Genomic DNA, 21,575 nt, shown 5'->3' with positions numbered 1-21,575 from the left:
CCTTTGTTGAAAATCTGTTTAGCATATATTTATGGGTATAATTTGGTATGCTCTGTTCTATTCCATTGATCTGTATGTCTGTCCTTTGGTCAATAAATACCACACCATGTTGATTATTGTAGCTTTATAATAAATCTTAAAATCAGTTTTCAGTGTGCAGGTCCTACATATATTTTGTTAGATTTATATTTTAAGTATTTTCTGTTTTTAAATGATGTTTAACTGGTACTGTGTTTTAAAATTTTAATTTCAGTTGTTCATTACAAATGTATAGAATTGCAGTTGGCTTTTGTATGTTGACTTTGTATCCTGAAATTTGCTAAACTGACTTATTAAATAAATCTTTTAGCTTTTTTTTTGTAGGTTCCTTGGGATTTTCTACATAAACAATTATGTCATTGGCATAAACATAGTTTTGTTTCTTCCTTTCTAGTCTATATGTCTTTTATTTCTTTTTCAGGCTAGAACCTCCATTACAGTTTTAAATAGGAGTGGTGAGAGTGGACATCTTTGTCTTGTTCCTGACTGTAGAGGGAAAACATTCAGTCCTTCACCATTAAGTATTGTGTTACTTGCAGGGTTTTTGTAGATGCCCTATACCAGTTTAAGGAAATTCCTTTCTCTTCCTAGTTTTCTGACAGTTTTTATTTCTAATCATGAATAGATGTTGAAATTTTTCAAGTGCTTTTTCTGCATTTAGAGATGATCAGATTATTTTTCTTCTTTAAGACTATTAGTATGTTGAGTTACACTGATTGATTTTCAAATGTTGTACTAGCCATGTATTCCCAGGATAAGCCCACCTTGGTCAAAGAATTTTTTTTTTAGCTTTTAAAAAGCAATATTTTAATAAGTTAAGTTGAATTGAGAACACATGAATCTGATTTCCCTTGAACTGCAGATGGGTTTAACAAATAAGAGGGCAAAATGGCTTGGCATGGGGGCTTGGAGTGGTCAAAGAATGCTTTTAATGAAAAATTTCAATCATACACAAAAATGAAGAGCCTAGTATAAGGAACAAGGAACCTCCCTGTATCTGTCACCCAGGAGAATCCTTGCTATTTATTTTCATGACATTCTCATTATTTGAATTTGATAATATATTTTGCTAATTCTTTTAAGATTTGATCTAAGCCTTCCTGCCTGTTGTACTTTGTTAAGGTAGAGGTCCCTGATTAGTGGATTGGAATTTCCTAGTTTATCTCTGTGCCATTTCCAAGCCTTTGTGCTGCCCCTTGCCCACCTTTTTCCTTGTCACTCTTCAGGATTCTCAGCACTGTTTGGAGTGTAGTTAACTTCAGGACTCTCTCCCATGCTTCATTCAGTTTGATTCCCTACCTGTTCTCTCCTGTTTCTCTCAAACTGGTATCTAAGGGTCTAAAAAAATGAGCAGTATCTCCTTGCCAAAAGTTTGGGGATTCCTACTATAATGACAGTAATAAATGGATGCTTCTTCTTAAATATACTGTGAATTACTAACTCTTCAGCAGGTTTATTTTCACTGCTTGGCTTAATGAGTCAGTTTGTCATTTTAACTGAGTTGTGTCTTCATTTGTTCAGTGAACTTATTATTTTAATATGTTATTTAAGTTTTTAGCATCATTAAAAATAACTTTATATTGGTGGTGGTTCTATTTACCAGAATTTTTCTGTAATTTTGCTTTTATACAATATTCATTACACTGATGGCAGAAAGTTAATGCAGCTTTGGAATTTGATCAGCTTTCATCAGTCCTAAAGTGGTTTTCCTGTGACTAGTTCAGATCCACATGGAAAAGATAAATTTTAGACATTCTGCCCAGAGTAGATGTTAATAGTCTTTTTTTTTTTTTTTTAATAGAGAACAGGCTCTTTTTTTCCTTTGGTGGAGGGAGGTGATTAGGTTTATTTATTTATTTATTCTTAGAGGAGATACTGAGTATTGAACCCAGGACCTCATGCATGCTAAGCATGTGCTCTACCACTTGAGCTCTACCCTGCCCCCAGATGTTAATATTCTAAGGGAGTTTTGTCCAACTGGACATCAGATTTAGCACAAGATTTAAAATTAGGGATTCTTTGTAATAATCAGAAGTTCACTATTATTTTAAGCACATGAATCATTAAATTGGAACTAGAATATTTTGTGTATCTCCAGATCAAATACTTATGGGAGCTCTGCCTTTTAATTATTCTTAATCTAAACGTTAAGTTTTACCCATTCATTCTTCAGAAGTTTCAAGATGGGTCTTAGCTTTTCAGCGAAGTACAGAATTCATGCTTTCTTGTCCCTGCAGTATTCTTGTCTGTGATTCAGACTTCTCATAAGATCTTGAGCAAATTGGCTTCAGTTTGCCTTGCTTTTCTTACAAAAATTGGTTAATTGGTGCATAGTGATTCTTGATGAAATTTAATACATTTCCTTAATTCAAGAGTCATGTGGTGTGGTGCCAATATGTGGGCAATTCTTTTCTATATCTGAAACTCTAGGTAATTTTTCCCATGTCTGAATTTCATATTCATCTTGGCCAGGGAAGACAAAGTAAACTTTGTATCCATTTTACTATTTGTATGGGAGAAAAGCAGTGTTTCTCATTTGTTAACTAAACTGTACTCTGGTCAGCTAAGACTATTTTGATGATTGTGTCTAGCGAAGCTTTATTGACATAGTGTGATATGCCTTCTGCTGAGTCTTCTGTCCTGTAGGCGTCCATGTGAACACTTAGATATCAATTTTCACTTTCACATGCTCCAAAAGTAGGATTTTCCTTTGTATTCACCATCTACCTTGGCATAACTCCAGTCTCAGAGGCTTCCTCATTGTCTCCTCCCGTTCTCCCTGCCCCAAGGATGCTGCTGCGTTTAATTTGCTTTGGGAAGACAGCCAAGTTGGAAAAGCTGAGAGAATGCGGGTAACTTTTTTTTATTTATTATACTGCAGGTTTTCTCAAGTGTGTTTATATTCAAAATACTCAAATTTATAAAAACATTTGGTAATTTTTCACTAGTCATAACTATCCAAAAATCAGATGGGTATTTTTGCAATTTTCTAATTAGAAGAGAGTGGCAAAAGTAGCTCTGCAACTTTCAGTCCCAAAGCTCTGAGAATGAATCATTTAATTTCAATGAATAATAGGTATGACACCTGCACTTGATTTATCTTCAAATGAAACAAATTAAACCTCCTCCACTTGATCTAAGGTGGCTGGTGTTAGGGGTCAGAATAGAAGCTAAATCTTACTAATTAAGTGTCTATGTTAATTGCAGTAAAGCTGTCTTATGCATCTAGAAACTAGTTCACATAATTTTTCTCCCAAGTGATTTAGGTACTTACTGTCTACTGACAACTAATGCATTTTCCAAAACTCTCAACTCTCTGCCTGACAGACTATTTTAGATTATTATTTTTTGCCAACATATCTATGTATAACTAAAGGACTAGATTCTGCTTTGACATTTGCAAGTAGATTCCTGTAGAAATTTGCTCAAAAAGCCTATTGCACCCCACTCATATATAAGGCTGCTATTTCTATTACATCTTCCCAGAATCCACTTCTGTTTGTTAAAGTCTAATCAAGGTCAGAAAGATGCAATTAAATTGGATTAAGTTGTAAAGGAAAAGTAGCAGAAATATAATATGAAAGCACTTTGTGTTATCAACAGTGATTTATATGGATCCCAGTGACAGATACTTAAGGCTATACTTTCCAGGGCACATTCATAATTTGTTTGCTGAAGATAAAAGGAGACACATTTCTCTGCCTGTTCTAGCTCTGCCTCTCCTTCTTCAGCTGAAAGCCCATATGATATAGAGTATACTAGTGATCTTTCTTCTTTTCTCCTTCCTTTAAAAAACATTTTACTAAGTGTTGTCTTCTAGGCCCAGAGACAGATTTATAGCAAAGTTAATGAAGCTTAAGTTTCAGAGTCTTTCACTGGCATTGACCCCTTCTAAGTCATGGAAAGAGTCTTAGTAATGTAAACACATGGTTATGTGTTTTTACAAAAGTAAAATATTTTAACCACAATCCTATAAGTTCATTGTCTAGTTCTACTTCAACCCCCTCTCTGTCAGACTTCCCCTTTGTGTTGGCGGTATTGGATGCGCCATGGGCATTTTGGGAATCTGAGTAATGGGAAGTTGAATTGAGGATATGTTTAGTTTGGGGTTAGTAAGATATTTGGCTATATATAGTTTTTGGTCTCTTCTGTGTGTAGTGAAATTTTTGCTACAAATTCTGGTGTAGGACTGGCTTCTAATAACACCCTTACCACTAATGGTGCCAATTCACCCAGCATCATGACATAAAGGTGTAGGGCCCAGTGTAAAAGTGGGAAATGAGTATTATCAATCCAAAGAGTATTTAAGACTTGTCACTGCACAAGTAAAGTTTTGGAAATGCCCTGAAATCTTATAGCTCATATGTGAAAGAAACTCAGTAGTTTTCCCAAATTTGACAACAGCTCTAAAAATTTACAAATATCTAGTTGTGACATTTAAAGGACCTTTTCTAAACTATCATTAATAAAAAAATATTTTGACCTACAGGAAAGACTGTAGTATTGTTTTCTTCTCAATATAGAAAATGATTTTACAATATCATTGTTAAATGAAGCAGCAGAGTATATATACAGCCAAAGGTGTTAATAAAAATGTTATTTTTATAGATTTTATGGTATTTGGTAGCTTCTAAAAATTTGTACCATAATTTTGTTACCTACTTATAATATTTATATCTGTACAGAATTTTGTTATTTATATATTTGTGTTATTTTTCTTTTGAACATTTTTAAATTGAATTATAGTCAGTTTACAATGTTGTGTCAATTTCCAGTGTGGAGCACAATTTTTCATTTATACATGAACATGCATATATTCATTGTCACATTTTTTTTCACTGTGAGCTACCACAAGATCTTGTATATATTTCCCTGTGCTATACAGTATAATCTTGTTTATCTATTCTGCATATGCCTCTCAGTAGCTGCAAATTTTGAACTCCCAGTCTGTCCCTTCCCACCCTTCTCCCCCTTGTCAACCACAAGTTTGTATTCTATATCTGTGAATCTGTTTCTGTTTTGTATTTATGTTCTTTTTCTTTCTTTCTTTTTTTTTAGATTCCACATATGAGAGATCTCATATGGTATTTTTCTTTCTTTTTCTGGCTTACTTCACTTAGAAGGACATTCTCCAGGACATCCATGTTGCTGCAAATGGTGTTATGTTGTTGGTTGTTATGGCTGAAGAGTATTAATTGTATAAATATACCACCTCTTCTTTATCCAGTCATCTGTTGATGGACATTTAGGCTGTTTCCATGTCTTGGCTATTGTAAATAGTGCTACTTTGAACATTAGGGCGCAGGTGTCTTTTTGAAGTGGGGTTCCTTCTGGATATGTGCCCAGGAGCGGGATGACTGGGTCATATGGTAAGTCTATTCCTAGTCTTTTGAGGAATCTTCATACTGTTTTCCACAGTGGCTGCACCAAACTGCATTCCCACCAGCAGTGTAGGAGAGTTCCCTTTTCTCCACAGCCTCTCCAGGATTTGTCATTTGTGGACTTTTGAATGAAGGCCATTCTGGCTGTGTGAGATGATACCTCATTGTAGTTTTGACTTGCATTTCTCTGATAATTAGTGACATTGAGCATTTTTTCATGTACCTGTTGATCATTTGTATGTCTTCCTTGGAGAATTGCTTGTTTAGTTCTTCTGCCCATTTTTGGATTGGGTTGTTTGTTTTTTTCTTATTAAGTCGTTTGAGCTGCTTATATATTCTGGAGATCAAGCCTTTGTCGGTTTCATCATTTGCAAAAATTTTCTCCCATTCTGTAGATTGTCGTTTAGTTTTACTTATGATTTCCTTTGCTGTGCAGAAGCTTTTAAGTTTAATTAGGTCCCATTTGTTTATTCTTGCTTTTATTTCTATTGCTTGGGTAGACTGCCCTAGGAGAACATTTTTGAGATATATGTGAGATAATGTTTTGCCTATATTTTCTTCTAGGAGGTTTATTGTATCTTGTCTCATGTTTCAGTCTTTGATCCATTTTGAGTTTCTTTCTGTGTATCCACAAAAGGTGGATTCACCTCTTTCTAGGTACCATATAGAAAATTGTCCTTGTCCAAACATGATTTGTAGTCAGAATGCAGCTCCACATGTTAATACATAAATATTTGTCATTTTCTAAAGAATGTTAAGGTTTAAACTTTCTGGATCATAGTTTCTGAGATTGCAGTTGAGACTCATGTGCAGTCAATTTAGAAACCAGATTTAAAGAAGACATTGTTTTGACTAAATCAAGGAATTTTTGTAGTATTTGGAATAAAACTCTGACATGAAGTAATGTAATTGTGATGTTAAATTGATTGGGGTTGTTTTATTAAAAAAATGTTGCAGTGGAACAGATTAGAGCTTTAATTAATAGAATTTAAGGAGAGTGAATAGTCAAGAAGTCTCTAATTTTGGAATAATTAGAATGAATATGATTATATCTTTTTGCAGCTTCAGCATTTAAATACATGTTGGGAATTGTGTCTTAAATTGTGAAGTTTGTAAATGAGTGTAATACTCTTCTTCTGCCAATGTCAAGACTGTAGACTTTAAAGTGATTAACCTGAAGGTTTATTTAATCATCCCAGTGCTCTGTTCAGGGAAAAATAAAATGGACAGATAATATGAAAGTCTTTCTCTGGGATTGCTCTGCCTTTTTGAAAGTAGAAATGTAAAAACAAACTTAATTAGATATATGGACTTAATGGCTCAAAAGGTTAATGCCTTTTAAACATATTAGTTTGTCCTTGAAACATACTGCTTTTTGAGTGCTTTTTCCCTTCACTCACCTAATGGCTACAGTCCATTTTCCTAATACAGACTATCCTTTTAAAAAATGACCACCTAGATACTAGCAGTTAATAAGTCATCTTGTGGATCCAGACATTCCTTGCTCCCTGTAAAATTAACTTTTTTTTTAATTACTGGAAAAGTAACACATGTCCAGCGTAATATCCCCCTCCCAAAAGAAACCAGTTATCAATTTACTATGTATGGATTCTTCCAGAAAAGGCTCTGAATATAAAGTGATTTATCTGTATATACTGTATACCTGTATGCACATGTGTGTGCAGTTGACCCTTAAATAACACAGGTTTGAACTGTATGGGTCCACTTATGGATTTTTTTCAATAAATATGTGTATAGAACTACATGATTCATGGTTGGTTGAATCCAAGGAGGTAGAACTGAAGATAAGGATGGCCAACTGTAAAGTTATACACGGATTTTCAACTGCCTGGGGGAGGGCGCACCTAACCCTCCCATCTGCATGTTGTTGAAGGATCAGCTGTATATATGTGTGTGTGTATCCCCTTTTTATGTAAATGGAAACATACTATACATACTGTTCTACACCTTGCTTTTTTCACTTAGCAAGTAAATCTTAGATATTGTTCCCTATCAGCATATAGAAATCAGTCTTTTTATTTCTATTTGGAACTTTTTCCCCCTAAATTTTGCTCTGGCAAATGATAGTGCATTGAACATTTCTTTTTTCAAATGTTGCATTAGAGTAATGTAGGCATTTTGCTTAATATAAATTCTTAGGTAATATCCACCCATGAAAGTGTAGAATCAGTTATTCAAAGAGGTTTAGGTTTCTGATTTAGTTGAACTTTATCCCCAAAATCAACGAAGTGTCAAATCCAAAGTACAAACAAGCGGTGGAGAAATGATGTGAAGAGAGACTTTCACTATTTCCTTTCTTTGTATTTAAATTTTTATACTGAATAATCATGCATTGGCTATATAATTTTTGAAGCAAAGTGAAATTATACTGGCAATGAAAATTCTGACAAGGCACTCAGTTTACAGAAAAACAAACTTAACTTAAACTAACAAAACCTCCATATCTTTTTCATTTTAAAACATTTGGCTTTTGAAGTTTTATATTTGTTTTGGACTTTTGTCTTAGTCTCTAAGAATTGTCTTTTGCTAGTTCATAAATTGATTCAATAATTTTAAGTGGTAAACTTTATTTTAGGTTGGTCAAATAGGGTAAGTATTAATAGTTTGATGGCTTCCTCATATCATATTTTAATTTTCAGTACCCTGTATTGAAACATCAAAGTAGAGGGTTAATATATGTACATTTTTTAACACACAGTAATAGAATTTCTATGGAGACATATATAATATAAATGGAATTCCTATTATGTTTTTTATATAGTTTTTAGTTGTCAAAAATAAATTGTGGGAGGTGAATCAAACATATTAGAAATTCAAGATCATTAATTATTTTACTTTTCTGATTTCAGTCTGTAAATTGACAGAATCCTTGTAAGATCTCAAAAACCCCTGAATCCCTCTATGCTGAGTTGTTATGAAAATGTTAGAAAGTGGGCTTTAAACTATTTGAAGACTCCCACACTGGCTGGGAGTATGCTAACCATGAATTTATTGTGAAATAAATGTGAGTAGCATGCTAACATGGGAGTAGCATGCTAACCTGAATTTATTGTGATGACATATAAATTAATTCCTAGGGGTATAAAAAGGAATTTCAGTGTGCTAAAACTTTATTTAGCAAAGGACCTTTCCCAAAGTGGCTTTTAAAAATGGAGAAATGTTAGAATGTACTAATTGTCAAATCCTGCTAAAAACCCAAAGAAATATATTCTCCAAGTCATTTTTTAATTTAAACTGGTATGGGAGTAGATATGAAATTTAGGGGAGGAAAGTAAACACAGAACTAAAATTTGGTTCACACACTAGAACTATCTCATGCTTTTCAGGTGTTTTTATTTATAAGCCACACATTGCTTAAATCTCAGGCATAGAATTTTAGTTTTTCAAGGAAATTGAAGATCATCTAACCTCATCATTTATAGATGGAAAGAGCATGGACTTTGGCGTTACACAGACCTTCATTTGAATCCTGGCTCTTTCATTTTCTCATTGGGTTTCTTGGGCAGTTTATTCAATTTCCTAGCCTCCAGATAGGAAATTTGATCACGTTTTATTATCAGATGATAAGGAATACAAAAAAAGTATGTATTAATGACAACCCAAGAAGTGATGGTAACCCAGTCTTTAGCTTTTATAGAAAGTTAGAACTCAAAAGGTTTATCTAATCCAGTCTCTCAAGAAACTGAAGCCCTTTGATTAGGATGATTTGTCCAGGGTTCTAGCTTTCTTGCTTGAGAATAGATGATGCTACAGAAATCACATGCGGATAAAGTATGCTATGCTTGAATTTCATACTTTAGATGTTTCAGTAAGTAAAGAACTTCGTAAACATTAAAAGAGTGGATCTTTGCAATCCCTGTGGACAGTTAGCACCCTCTACACTGCTGTTCATGCTATTGAGCCCACAGAGCATGTTTTGGTTTCTTCTCTTCCACTCCTGCCTTCATCTACATTTAGTGAATAGTCCTCCATATTCAGTCCTTCATAGGAGCCAAATTCCTAACTTGTAGACTGTTAGATATTTATTTTCAGAGGAACTATTGATATAATAGAAAAATAGTTCCTCTGAAAATAAAAAAAAAAAAAAGCATTGATTCCTAATGAAAGACTCTGAGAAAATGACAAGCTGTTGAAACTTTGGAGCAATGTGGGGAATAGGCAGAGGTGGTTTGTGTTGGTGGGGATCATGTGAAAGGAGAGTGGCACAGATCCAGGATCAGACTGCCACCAGCAATTTCTGGCTGTATGGAGTCTGTGCCTGTTTGGGCTCATAATTATATCTGTAGCAGCTAGCACAGTGCTGGGCACATAACAGGTACTCAGTAAATATTTAATAAATAAATAAATGCTATTTTAGCTTCCTGCCCAAGGATTTGGCATCCAGAACTGTACTATGATAATCACTATGTGAATTTCCTCTTAAAAGAGACAAAAGTGCTGCTTGTTTTTATTTCCTTTGAGATCTTAGGCTTGAAAAGTCTCTTTGATATCTAACATTCAGAGGAAAAGTTGAATGCTGTTACCCCAAAGGGGAACATATTTGTGCTAGGTGTGGTTGGTCCAGCTTTAAAATTCACAAACAGTAGTTACTAAATAAGGAAGTGTTTTCTGGTCTGCAGCACGAAAGCAACATAGGATAATAATACAACTTTTTTGTATAGTATTTTATATACATAGTTTCCTTATTTCTTTATGTCTTGTAAATAGAAGCCAGGTTAAAGCAGTAGAAGGTATAGCAAACCATCTAGTGACAAAATGATTTTTTGCTGTAAAAAAAGAGTTTTAAGAGCAATTTCTTGTTGAGTATGTTAGTAAATTGAAATTTGGCGGCAGGGTGGTAGGGTGGGGATTAGCTTAAAACTAGGTCATAAGAGATACCAGATACAATGTGTTTAAATCTAAAGGGAAAAAATTCCCCTTCCTTTTTTTTTTAAAGTTTGGCACTTCATTAGAAAATGTATTGTAGTATTTAGAGCAGTGCTGTCCAATGGAACAGTCTATAATGAAGGAAATGTTCTGTATCTATTCTGTCCTGGATGACAGCCACTCTGGCCATCGAACACTTGAAATGTGCTTGCATTAAGGAACTGAATTTTTGATCTTTTAATTTTTTGTTTTTAAAATTATACACTAAAATTGGCTTCTTTGGGGGGTATAGTTCTATGAGTTATTTTTGTTTGTTTTGGGGGTTTTTTTAGCTTTGGGAAATTTTTTTTGAAATAGATTATTATGCTATTATTAAAAACAATGCTGCTGAAAAAATTCACAGGGTTAAATGCTACAAATATAATTTCAAGTAAAAAAGAATAAAATGGTATGTAAGCAGGTTATCCTATTTTGTGAAATAAGCTAAAGTAAACACACCACATACTATGTACACACACAAGAACACACACTGGAGGGGACAGACTTGAAAGAAATATTCAAAAATGTAAATGCTGATTATCTTTGCATGTTAGGATCACAGTTCACGATAATTTTTAAAATAATAGCTTTGGTGAATTTCAATACATGTATAGATTCATTAACTACCCCCACAGCCAGAACAGCAGAGCCCCCCAAAATTCCCTTGTGCTGCCCCTTTATAGTCAGTCCTTCCCCATCCCTCGTCTGCTCTCCATCTTCCCCTTTAGTTTGAATGTTTAAATTTTTTAAAGTAATTTTCCAAATCAGAAAGTCATTGACCTTAGGGGAGTGAGATTAAAGTTTAAAAGAGACTCTCTTTAAAGGTACAAAGACACAAAAGTCTTCATTTTATAGTGACTGTATTTATGTTGAATCTCTTTCAAAAGTATGTAAGTGAACTATATGTGGTTTTGCTATTCTGCAACTTATTCAGGGAAAATGTTATACAGTGTATTCCAAAACAAATATAAATTATTTTCCCACTTCTGTGTTGGATCATTTATGCTAGTGATCTCTTCCATAAATAAGAGCAGTCTGACCAACTAGAATTATCAGAGGCTTAGAAACTTTCCATGCCATGAGCATATTTCAAGATTTTACCAAATACATAGCCATTGATTACCAAGCTAAAGAAAGAAATAAAAATATGAAGTTCACTAAAATAAGTGAAAGATTTAACTACATAACTACTGTGGACAATTTAAAGTGAGATTTCCTACTCTAAATTATTTTAAATTATATTTTGGAGTTATTTTTATTTTATGGAACAAAGCTTTTCACTAGGAATCTATAACAACAACAACAATACTCATATTTTAAGTGCCTTTGGAACATTAATACCCTACTGCCTCTCAAAATCAACAAGTCTAAAACTAAATTCATCATCTTTCTTTTCCCTCCACTCCAACCTCTTAATTTCCTCCAGTTTTTCTCTTCCCTCTCTGATATCAGTTAATGGCACTACCATCTCCCCACTGGCCCAAACCAGAAACCTGTAAGTCATCCTAGTAATCTCCTTTGCTCTCTGTAATCTCCTTAGTAGGTCTTACCCTCCTAAATTTATCTCAGAACTGCCCCCTTTCCCTTCATCCTCAGTGATCAGGCCTTAATTCAGACCTTCTATTGTACCACTATTGCAATTGCAGTAGACTCCTAGCTAATCTCTTGTCCTCCTGTGTCACTCCACTCTACCCCAGCACCCTCTTCCACAGTGCGTCCAAAATGATTCTTCTCCAAGATGCAAATATAATCATACCATTCCCCTGCTTAACTTTTCCATGGCCCTGTATTACCTGTAGGATAAATTACAGATCATTATTGGCATACAGGAAACCCCATAAGGCAGTTGCCTAATTCCCCAACCTGTCATCTTTCTCTACTTTTGTGTTTTCATTTGTCAGGAATTCTCTGCCTCATATATCCTTGCTGAATTCTGTTTTTCCTTTAATATTCAGGTATTATCACCCTCAAGAAGCCTTTTTGACACATATTCCCAGGGATAAATAGGTGTCTGTTTTTTCTCTGTTCTAGTATTGCTCACTGGAACTGCGTCATGATCATTTTTGTATCCAGAGCATCCCAGTTCCTGGCACATATAATATGTGCTTGATAAATATTAGTTGTTCAGTGTTTACTTTTACATAACTTGCTGCTGCAAAGAACTACTTTCCTGTCTATTTACTCATATGATCCTTTATAACAACCCTGGAAGATAATAGGGCACATTTGTTCATTTTTCAGATGGTAGAAGTAATGAGTGTAGTTGATCAGTAACTGGAACTCAAATCTTCTGACTCCCAACCCAGTTTGTGTGTGTGTGTGTGACTACATCATAAATCTTTGTAACGTGTTAACCAAAGACATGCATAGTAAGATGTCCTGGTAGTAGTTAAATTATATACAGTTGCTGAGCTTTAAGAATACAATCATTGTTTTTTGTTTTTTTTAAATAATCAAATCAGGTAAAACAGTAGAGATGTTCTTATTTTGAACAAAAGTAATACTAGACCATAGTGACTTGGAAGGATATAGGAATATTTGCTACAAAATCGTACTGCCTTCATAAACTAGCATGTTTATACCTTTTCTTGCCAACAAAGTAATCTTAATTGAACATTTGAAAAGTTTAAACTTCATATCGCCTTTTGTTTTCTATAGTTGATCCTGTTTCTCATATTACCTTTTGAACTGGTAGAGTGTAAAGTGTTGGAGTAATTTGTGAAAGGAGATGGTAGGAGAGAGTAGTTTGTACTGTATTGTGCAATTCTAGAGTGTGTTAGTCTATGCATCGAATGTCTGATCAGTACCTGAGTCACATACACCTACTTATAGCTTTACATTCCTGTAGGTGCACAAGATGTTTTTGTGTTTCCTTCCAAAGAGAATAGTAAGGATGAGAACTAATAGAGAAACTCGACTTATTTGTTTCATTCTTCTTGAATGTGGTGTGTTGATTGCTATTTTTAAGTTCCATGTCATGTAATTTAATTAAACTGACTGTTGAAATTTCCTTCTGAAAGGTTTCACTGGAAGAAAAAAATGCAACTATTGTTTATGACTCTAAACTACAGACTCCAAAGACCCTACAGGAAGCTATTGATGACATGGGCTTTGATGCTATTCTCCACAATCCTAAGCCTCTCCCTGTTTTAACTGAGACCGTGTTTTTGACTGTTACTGCTTCACTGGCTCCTCCATGGGACCATATCCAAAGCACATTACTCAAGACCAAGGGTGTGACAGACATTAAAATTTCCCCTCAGCAGAGAACTGCAGTGGTGAGAATAATCCCTTCTATAGTGAATGCCAATCAGATAATAGAGCTAGTTCCGGATCTCAGTTTGGATACTGGGACTCAGAAGAAGTCAGAAACTTGCGAAGATTACAGTATGGCTCAGGCAGGTGAAGTCATGCTGAAGATGAAAGTGGAAGGGATGACCTGCCATTCGTGTACTAGCACCATTGAAGGAAAAGTTGGGAAATTGCAAGGTGTTCAGCGAATTAAAGGTAATATGTCTGATATTGTTTGTTTGATTGTATTGTAAGCCTTAGTTTTCTATTTTGTCCTTTTCACTTTTGCATTTTTCTTAAGCATGCCTTTTGAATCTGGGGGACTAGACGGTTACTGCTTCACTGAAGTCTGAGGTACAGCGTATTACTAGGATTAATGTCAGTAAAGTTAATGATTATAATTAAAATTTACACAAATCTTGAGCTAGCAGAAAAGGCAGCAAGGGTGGCGATTCATGGAGTTCAGGGTTCTTAGCATGCCTGGTGTCCACTTTACCTCTTATATGTTTCTGTTCAGACATGCAGAAACTTGGAGGCCACAGATATAGAGGGCACATCTTTTACTTTTTTCCAGTCTGTATCAATAACATTTTCTGGAAAGAACAGAATTATTTTAAGAAGGGATCATGACAACAATGAGAGAGAAATAATTATGGGTGGTATTGATTTTGTCTACAGCATGTTTTCTGCTGGCCCAGGAATAACTTAATTAAATAATTATTTTTCTTTCTGTTAACTAGTTTCCCTGGACAACCAAGAAGCTACTATTGTTTATCAACCTCATCTTATTACAGTAGAGGAAATAAAAAAACAGATTGAAGCTGTGGGCTTTCCAGCATTCATCAAAAAACAGCCGAAGTACCTCAAATTGGGAGCTATTGATATTGAACGTCTAAAGAACACATCAGTCAAATCCTCAGAAGGATCACAGCAAAGGAGTCCCTCACATACCAATAATTCAACAGTCATTTTCATCATAGAGGGCATGCATTGTAAATCATGTGTGTCAAATATTGAAAGTGCGTTATCTACCCTCCAATATGTAAACAGCATAGTAGTTTCTTTAGAGAATAGATCTGCTGTAGTAAAGTACAATGCAAGTTTAGTCACTCCAGAAACTCTGAGAAAAGCAATAGAGGCCATATCACCAGGGCAATATAGAGTTAGTAGTATAAGTGAAATTGAGAGTATCCCAAACTCTCCCTCCAGCTCATCTCTTCAGAAGAGTCCTTTGAATGTAGTTAGCCAGCCTCTGACTCAAGAAACCGTGATAAACATTGATGGCATGACTTGTAATTCTTGCGTGCAGTCTATTGAGGGTGTGATATCAAAAAAGCCAGGTGTAAAATCCATACGAGTATCCCTTGCAAATGGCAATGGAACTATTGAGTATGATCCTTTACTAACCTCTCCAGAAACCTTGAGACAAGCAATAGAAGACATGGGATTTGATGCCTCTTTTTCAGGTAATTATCACTTTTTTCTTTTATCTACACTTTGCTAATTCTTTGGCTTTTATCAATGAGAAATGAGTAATAGGCACTGCAGTTCCACTTTTTGGAAATAAGACATATAGAGGTAGTCAGCAATGTATACAAAGATGCATAAGGATGTTTGCTTAATTATTTACAATATTTTAAAACTAGAAACATTAAATAAATAATGTTACCTCCATATGATGAAATGCTATGAAGCCATAAAAAATTATGATATTAAAGATACTTAATGATCACAGGAAAGTGTCTGAGATATTTTGTTAAATGAACAAAAAAAAAGCTAAAAAGCTCTATATTCAGTATGATCAAAATTTTATAAACACATATAAGGATTTATACCATGTATGTGTTATTTATGTATATGAGTGAATAAAATTTCTGATAGGGCATGAACCAAATTTTAACAGTAGTTACTTGTGAGTGGTAAGATAAGATGACAAATTAGTTTTCACTGTGCTTTCCTATGTATTTTAAGTTTTTTTGTGTATGCATGTTTGTTTGTTTGTATTTATACATATATATATATAAAACAGGAGAAGCAAACATTATTTTAAAAAGAAAAGGTAGAAAAAATAATAGAATTTTAACCATAGTTTTTAATTTAGCCATTTAAATTAAACTGACTGTAGAACTAGGCATAGACTACAGTCTTTGATCAGAATGAAGGATATTGAACAGCAATATTCTCTTTTCAAGCTCACTAAAATTGAGAAACAAAAAAATTAAACACATGTTCAAATTTTTATGGTAGATAAGTGTCAGTGGAGGAGGACCCAGAGACATAAACATTCTTAATTTTCATATTCATGACAAATGGTAGAAATTGTGGAATTCTCACTTCTTTAAGTCAAGGTGTTGTTCATATACCATGAAATTCACCCTTTTAAAGTACACAGTCCAGTGGGTGTTAGTATATTCACAGAGTTTTGCAGCCATTACCACTGTATAATTTAAGAACATTTTCATCAGCCGCCACAAAGAAACCCCATACTGGCTGGCAGTCATTCCCCATTTCCCCTTCCCTTCCCCCAGCCCCTGTTATTTACTTTGTATTTTGTCTTTATGAATTTGACAGCTCTAAGCACCATGTAAGTGGAGTCAGAATATCTGTCCTTTTGTATCTCTTCTTTCACTTAGCATAATGTTTTCAAGGTAACAAATGTTCATCCATGTTTGTGACATGTATCAGTACTTCATTTCTTTTTATTGCTGAATAGTATTCCATTGTATGTGTATACCTTATTTTGTTTCTCTGTCAGCTGATGGAAATTTGGGTTGTTTCCACTCCTCTACTATCATAAATGATGCTGCTATGAGCATTTGTTGCAAGTTTTTGCATGAATATATGTTTTTATTTCTCCTGGGGTATGTCTAGGAGTGGAATTTCTAGGTCATATGGTGAATATGTTTAATGTTTTCAGGAACTGCCAAACTGTTTTCCAAAATGGCTGCACCATTTTACATTCTCACCTAGAATTCTCACATTAATAAAAGAAAATCTCAAAAGACTAAGGTTCTTGTGCTTTAAAAAAGAAATATACAGTTCCCTATTAGAAAACTCGTACAGAATACAAAAATGTCAAAGAACCTCCAGTATTAAAAGTCTGAAGAAAGTATATAAAATCCATAATTGCAAAAGGGAATAATTATGAAACCAGAAGAAAAATTTAAATTGAAAATATTAGAAGTGAAACTTCCATCAGGTAGCCATAAAAAATTACTAAAATTGATTTCAGCAAAATTTTAGTTGTATCTATTATTGTTTACAATTTAAAAACTTTTCAAAAAGTGACAATATTTGTAATTATATTAATTTGCATTTCACTAATTCATAATTATTCCTCAGAGTTTCTATTAAATTAAAATACTTTGGTATACATAATGCACTGTGTGTCAATGATGGACACTACATAACCAAGTTTACTTTACATCAGTATCAGTCAGAGAGGTTACTTATGTTGTGATATTCTTTTTAAAAATCTTTTATTGGGGGTAATTAAGTTTATTTATTTATTTATTAATGGAGGTACTGGGGATTTAACCCAAGATCTCGTGCATGCTAGGCACACACTCTACCAATGAGCTATACCCTCCCCCCCATACTGTGATATTCTTATGCCTCCTACATATAGGAATCATATCAAATCACACCACATATGGTATAAAACTGAAATATTTTCATGGTCAAATCTGGTATCTGTTATTACTGTAAGCAAGGACCTCACAAACTTTCAGACTGACCCCCAAATGAAATTTGTCCTATTCTCTTGTGTCTTTATTTTTGCAACTGAAAGTATGGTTCACAGATCAGCAACAGCAGCATCACTTGGGAGCTAGTTAGAAATATAAATTCTCTGACCCATTGCAGTTGCATTAAATAAAAATCTACATTTTAATTTTAATAAGCACCCTAGGTAATTCAGATGCACATTAAAGTTTGAGAAGCACTGGTCTAAATATTTTGCTGCTTTGATTTCTATGATTAAAATCTCTGAGTTATATCTATATTAACATTGTTCATTTAACAATAATATAATATTAAGTAATATAATTAAAATAGCTAGTATTTATGAGGTTTTATGTAACCAATGTGAACAGAGCAAAAGCAACTTTCCAGTTACCTTAGGTGGCTTCAAAGATGGACTCATTTAAACAATAGGAGAAATTCTGGTCAATCTAGTAAGTGGAATTCAAGAATACTTGATAGTCTCTGGCACCATGTCTATTATCTACCTAGTCCTCAAGAACCATGAATGTTGATATGTTCAGTAACTTTTAACAATAGCTTTTACCTCAACCTACTATTGTCAAGGGCCTCAGGAATCAATTATTCAGCAGATAATTACCAGGATATGTATCCCACATCTGTTAGGGCTTATCATAAACACATTAATGGCCATGATGAATAGGTAAAAAACCTTGGCACGGTGAATGTGACCATAAAATAATTGATGAGTTGTGACTGCAATAACCCATAATTGGGATAAAAGGTTGATATCAAATGACTGCATTCTGTGTTTCTGCTAGAAATCAATCAGACTTTACAATGCCCCCAGAATTGTGGCTACCCATTTTCTGAATGCCAGTGTTAGTGCTGATCCAGGCTTCACAGTCTATTACTCTGAATTTCACTTTCATGTAATACTAGTCCTAGGTGGGCCATAAATGTTAAAGGAGATAGTGAGAAAAATGGGAGGTGCTTTTTGTCCTGACCTTCAATCTCATCATTCTCTTAAAAAGACATATGATGTATGAAGTTAAGTCTTCACTAACCAATTAAAGCAAACAAAATACTCAATGAAATTCCTTTCCTTTTTTGTAACTTTTTATCTTTAATTTCAAACTTACAGAAAAGCTACAAGAATAGTACAAAGAATTTCTGTTTACCAATTTCCTTCAGATTCCCTGGTGGTTAATACTTTGCAACATTTGTTTTATCATTCTCTTTATCGACAGACAGACATATATTCAAACACACATTACACACATATATATCTTTTCCCATATATATCTTTTTCTGAATCATTTGAGAGTAAGTTGCAGACATGATATTTATAATTATCTTAAGCCATTTTCTGATTATGTATTTATTCTTCACATTACTTTAGACACTGAACCTACCAGTTTTGAGGATCAGATTGGAAACCCTTTCTTGAAATTTTTGGACTCTTTTCTGATTGTTGCCTCAAGTGCAGGGAAGTCAGCCTTCCTTTTGAATTCATTTAAGCATAAATAGTGTTGCTACAGTGTATAGAAAAGCTAACTTAAGAAAACTAGCCATTTAATTCATTGTGGCTTTTTAACACCTTCACCGCCTCTGTGGAAGATGGAAGCTTTTGCTCTTTTTGCCACACTCGCTGGGATAAACGTCACAATTTTGTGAATTTTTGTTGAAAAGTCATGCCAATGTAGCTAAAAGGGATTGCCTCTATGACTTAACTTAATACTGTACTTCTATTGTGAGAAAGTTGCAGATGGCATTGTGGTTACTTCTGTTACCTGAAATCACTAAATTACTCTGGAACAAGACTTACAGTAATTGGTAGTGTAAACTTTTTTCATTGTCCAAATTCAAAATTAAGTCTTGATAGTAATTGTGAGAGAATGGATAAGCTCCTGCTTAGATAAAAATAAGGTTTTTTCCAAAGCCAAAGCTATTTTCTTTGGGCAAAGGAGCCTCCTTTTTGAGTTAAGATAATGATACTGTTTAGTAAATTTTGCCCTCTTTGTTCTAAATAATGCTCTTGTAATCTGAATGAATAAATACAGTTTTTTTAAAGTGATTCACTTAAGACCAGAGACAGACTAATTTTGGAACTGGGAGAATATAGTCCTTTGCTATTCAAAGTATCCTTTGCTATACCCAGACTGGCAGTACTGCCATTACCTGGGAGCTTATTGGAAAAGTAGAATCTCAGGCTCCACCCTAAATGTACTGACTCAGAATTTGCATTTTAACAAGATCCCCCAAATGATTGTACGTGCATTAAAATTTGAGCCATTATTGTAACTGATTTGAGAAGTGTAGATCATTATTCATTAGGGAAATAATGAGGCTTTTGTTGAAGTTCCTTTAAAAGATGCCTTTGTTCAGCATTCTGAAAGCCAGCTCACCTATGTGCAGGGTTTCCTCTGTAGGCTAGCCAAATAAACCTGAACCAGTTTTTTGCCCAAGGGGAATAAATTACAAGTTAGATAGGTTAGTAGAAATTTCTGCTTCTTTTCATCCTTATTTCTGCAGAAGAGTAGAAAATCCTTAGCTATTTTGCAGGTGTGTGGATGTGCTAAAAGGAATAATTTCTCTCTTCTTGGGAGATGATTAATACTGCAGTGGATAAACTAAAACAAAATAGCAAATTTTCTGAGACTGCCAGGGAGCTTCTGGGATGCAGAAGCTTTCCACCGTTCCACAGTCCATAAACATTCTGCAGAGATATTCTCTTCATATTCCTTTGTGAAAAATGAAGATTACTGCTGACTTACTCCTTGCCTCTTCTTCCATTGTCCACAGAGACATTTTAATTTTAAAAATACTATAGATTAGTGTTAAAAATTCAAACATACAGAGAAGTGCCTATAGAGGAAATTTGTTCATCTGTCTGTTTTTCTATTCCTGCCTTAACCCCATTCCCCAGAAGTAGCCCCTATTAATGATTTGGTATGTACCCTCCTAGGCTTTTTGATACGTTTCTCATATATACACTCTAACAATTTTTAAAAGACATTATACTGCAATGCTGTTTTGTTAATTGCTTTTTATTCCATGTACTATATCACGAATTGCTTTAATGCCAGTATGTAAATCGTTAATATGATGATAAAAATTCATTATAAAGATAAGAGCTATGTAGTTACAAACTACTGTCTACCTGGGATTTGGGGTGGAAATAATGGCTGGAAAACTTGATATAACGTATATTCAGTTAGTTCAGATTTCCCTGAGAACTGACTGAGGGGACAGTATTTAAATTGGAAGTCACTTCCTGGAAAGTGTAAAGGTAACATTGCTCAGGGCTCTAGGTCCATGCTGGTTTTAAAGGAGTGGATTGACAGTGCCTGGAAGTGTGGATTGTGATGAATGACAAGGATGCAACTGAAGAATACCTCAAATGAAAAGAATCTTTCCCTGTCTACCAGATACAAATGAGCCGTTGGTAGTAATAGCTCAGTCCTCATCAGAAATGCCACTTTTGACTGCAACTAATGAATTTCATACCAAAATGATGACACCAGTTCACGACAAGGAGGAGGCAAAGACTTCATCTAAGTGTTACATACAGGTCACTGGTATGACTTGTGCTTCCTGTGTAGCAAACATTGAACGGAATTTAAGACGAGAAGAAGGTAAGACACTCTTAAAGCCTGTTATTTCATGTACTGGTGTGAGGATTCTGTCTTTTTTGTCCTCTTATGTATTTTGTAACCATGTTTATGATTCTTGCTAAGGCTTCATAAAGACTATCAGTGATGTGCAGGACAACCTTGACTTCCTGACAGCCAGTTTTTGTTAGTGTTTTGTTCCCTTATAGTTCCTGTCTTGTTTACCTCATGGTCACTTTTTAATATCAGTGAAATTTGTAGTCAAATGGCAGAAGGAAATACATAAGATTACTATTCTTTATGGACCTTGGCTGTAATGGACTTTAAGAAATGTAAATTTTCTGATAAAGCTATGTGTAAAACTGACAACTAGAATCCATAAGTTTCAATATTACTATACCCGTACCAAGCACCAGACCAAAACCAAGTTTGTTTAGAATTATATTCTTCTCTTCCAAGAGTTTGATCACTGATTTTTGTTTGTGGTAATTATTCAAAATTTACTTAATGTTGTGTACAAGTTTTAACTGAGGTTACAAAATCTTAGAAAATCTATAATACATATAGTTATGTATTCAGTCACACTCAGATATTTTAGCTTACAATTTTGCACTCACATTAA

The 21,575-nt window shown here is 34.3% G+C and overlaps 1 protein-coding gene across 2 annotated transcripts in view; it reads left to right on the top strand.

The window, feature by feature from the left end:
* The window catches only part of ATP7A (ATPase copper transporting alpha), a 71,936-nt gene that overhangs the window by 7,074 nt on the left and 43,287 nt on the right, over positions 1–21,575 (top strand). The window contains exons 3-6 of one of the 2 annotated variants that reach the window (XM_064483015.1): positions 2,829–2,891; positions 13,367–13,853; positions 14,378–15,103; positions 20,771–20,977. In XM_064483015.1, coding sequence (XP_064339085.1) covers positions 2,829–2,891; positions 13,367–13,853; positions 14,378–15,103; positions 20,771–20,977 — 1,483 coding nt within the window. The remainder of the gene's footprint in view (positions 1–2,828; positions 2,892–13,366; positions 13,854–14,377; positions 15,104–20,770; positions 20,978–21,575) is intronic. The other variant, XM_064483016.1, reaches the window with a different exon arrangement.

Source organism: Camelus dromedarius, chromosome X (genome assembly GCF_036321535.1).
Source record: "Camelus dromedarius isolate mCamDro1 chromosome X, mCamDro1.pat, whole genome shotgun sequence".
Classification (NCBI taxonomy): domain Eukaryota; kingdom Metazoa; phylum Chordata; class Mammalia; order Artiodactyla; family Camelidae; genus Camelus; species Camelus dromedarius.
The sequence above is the reverse complement of the archived record's forward strand: the minus strand, read 5'-3'. Positions and strand labels throughout refer to the sequence as shown.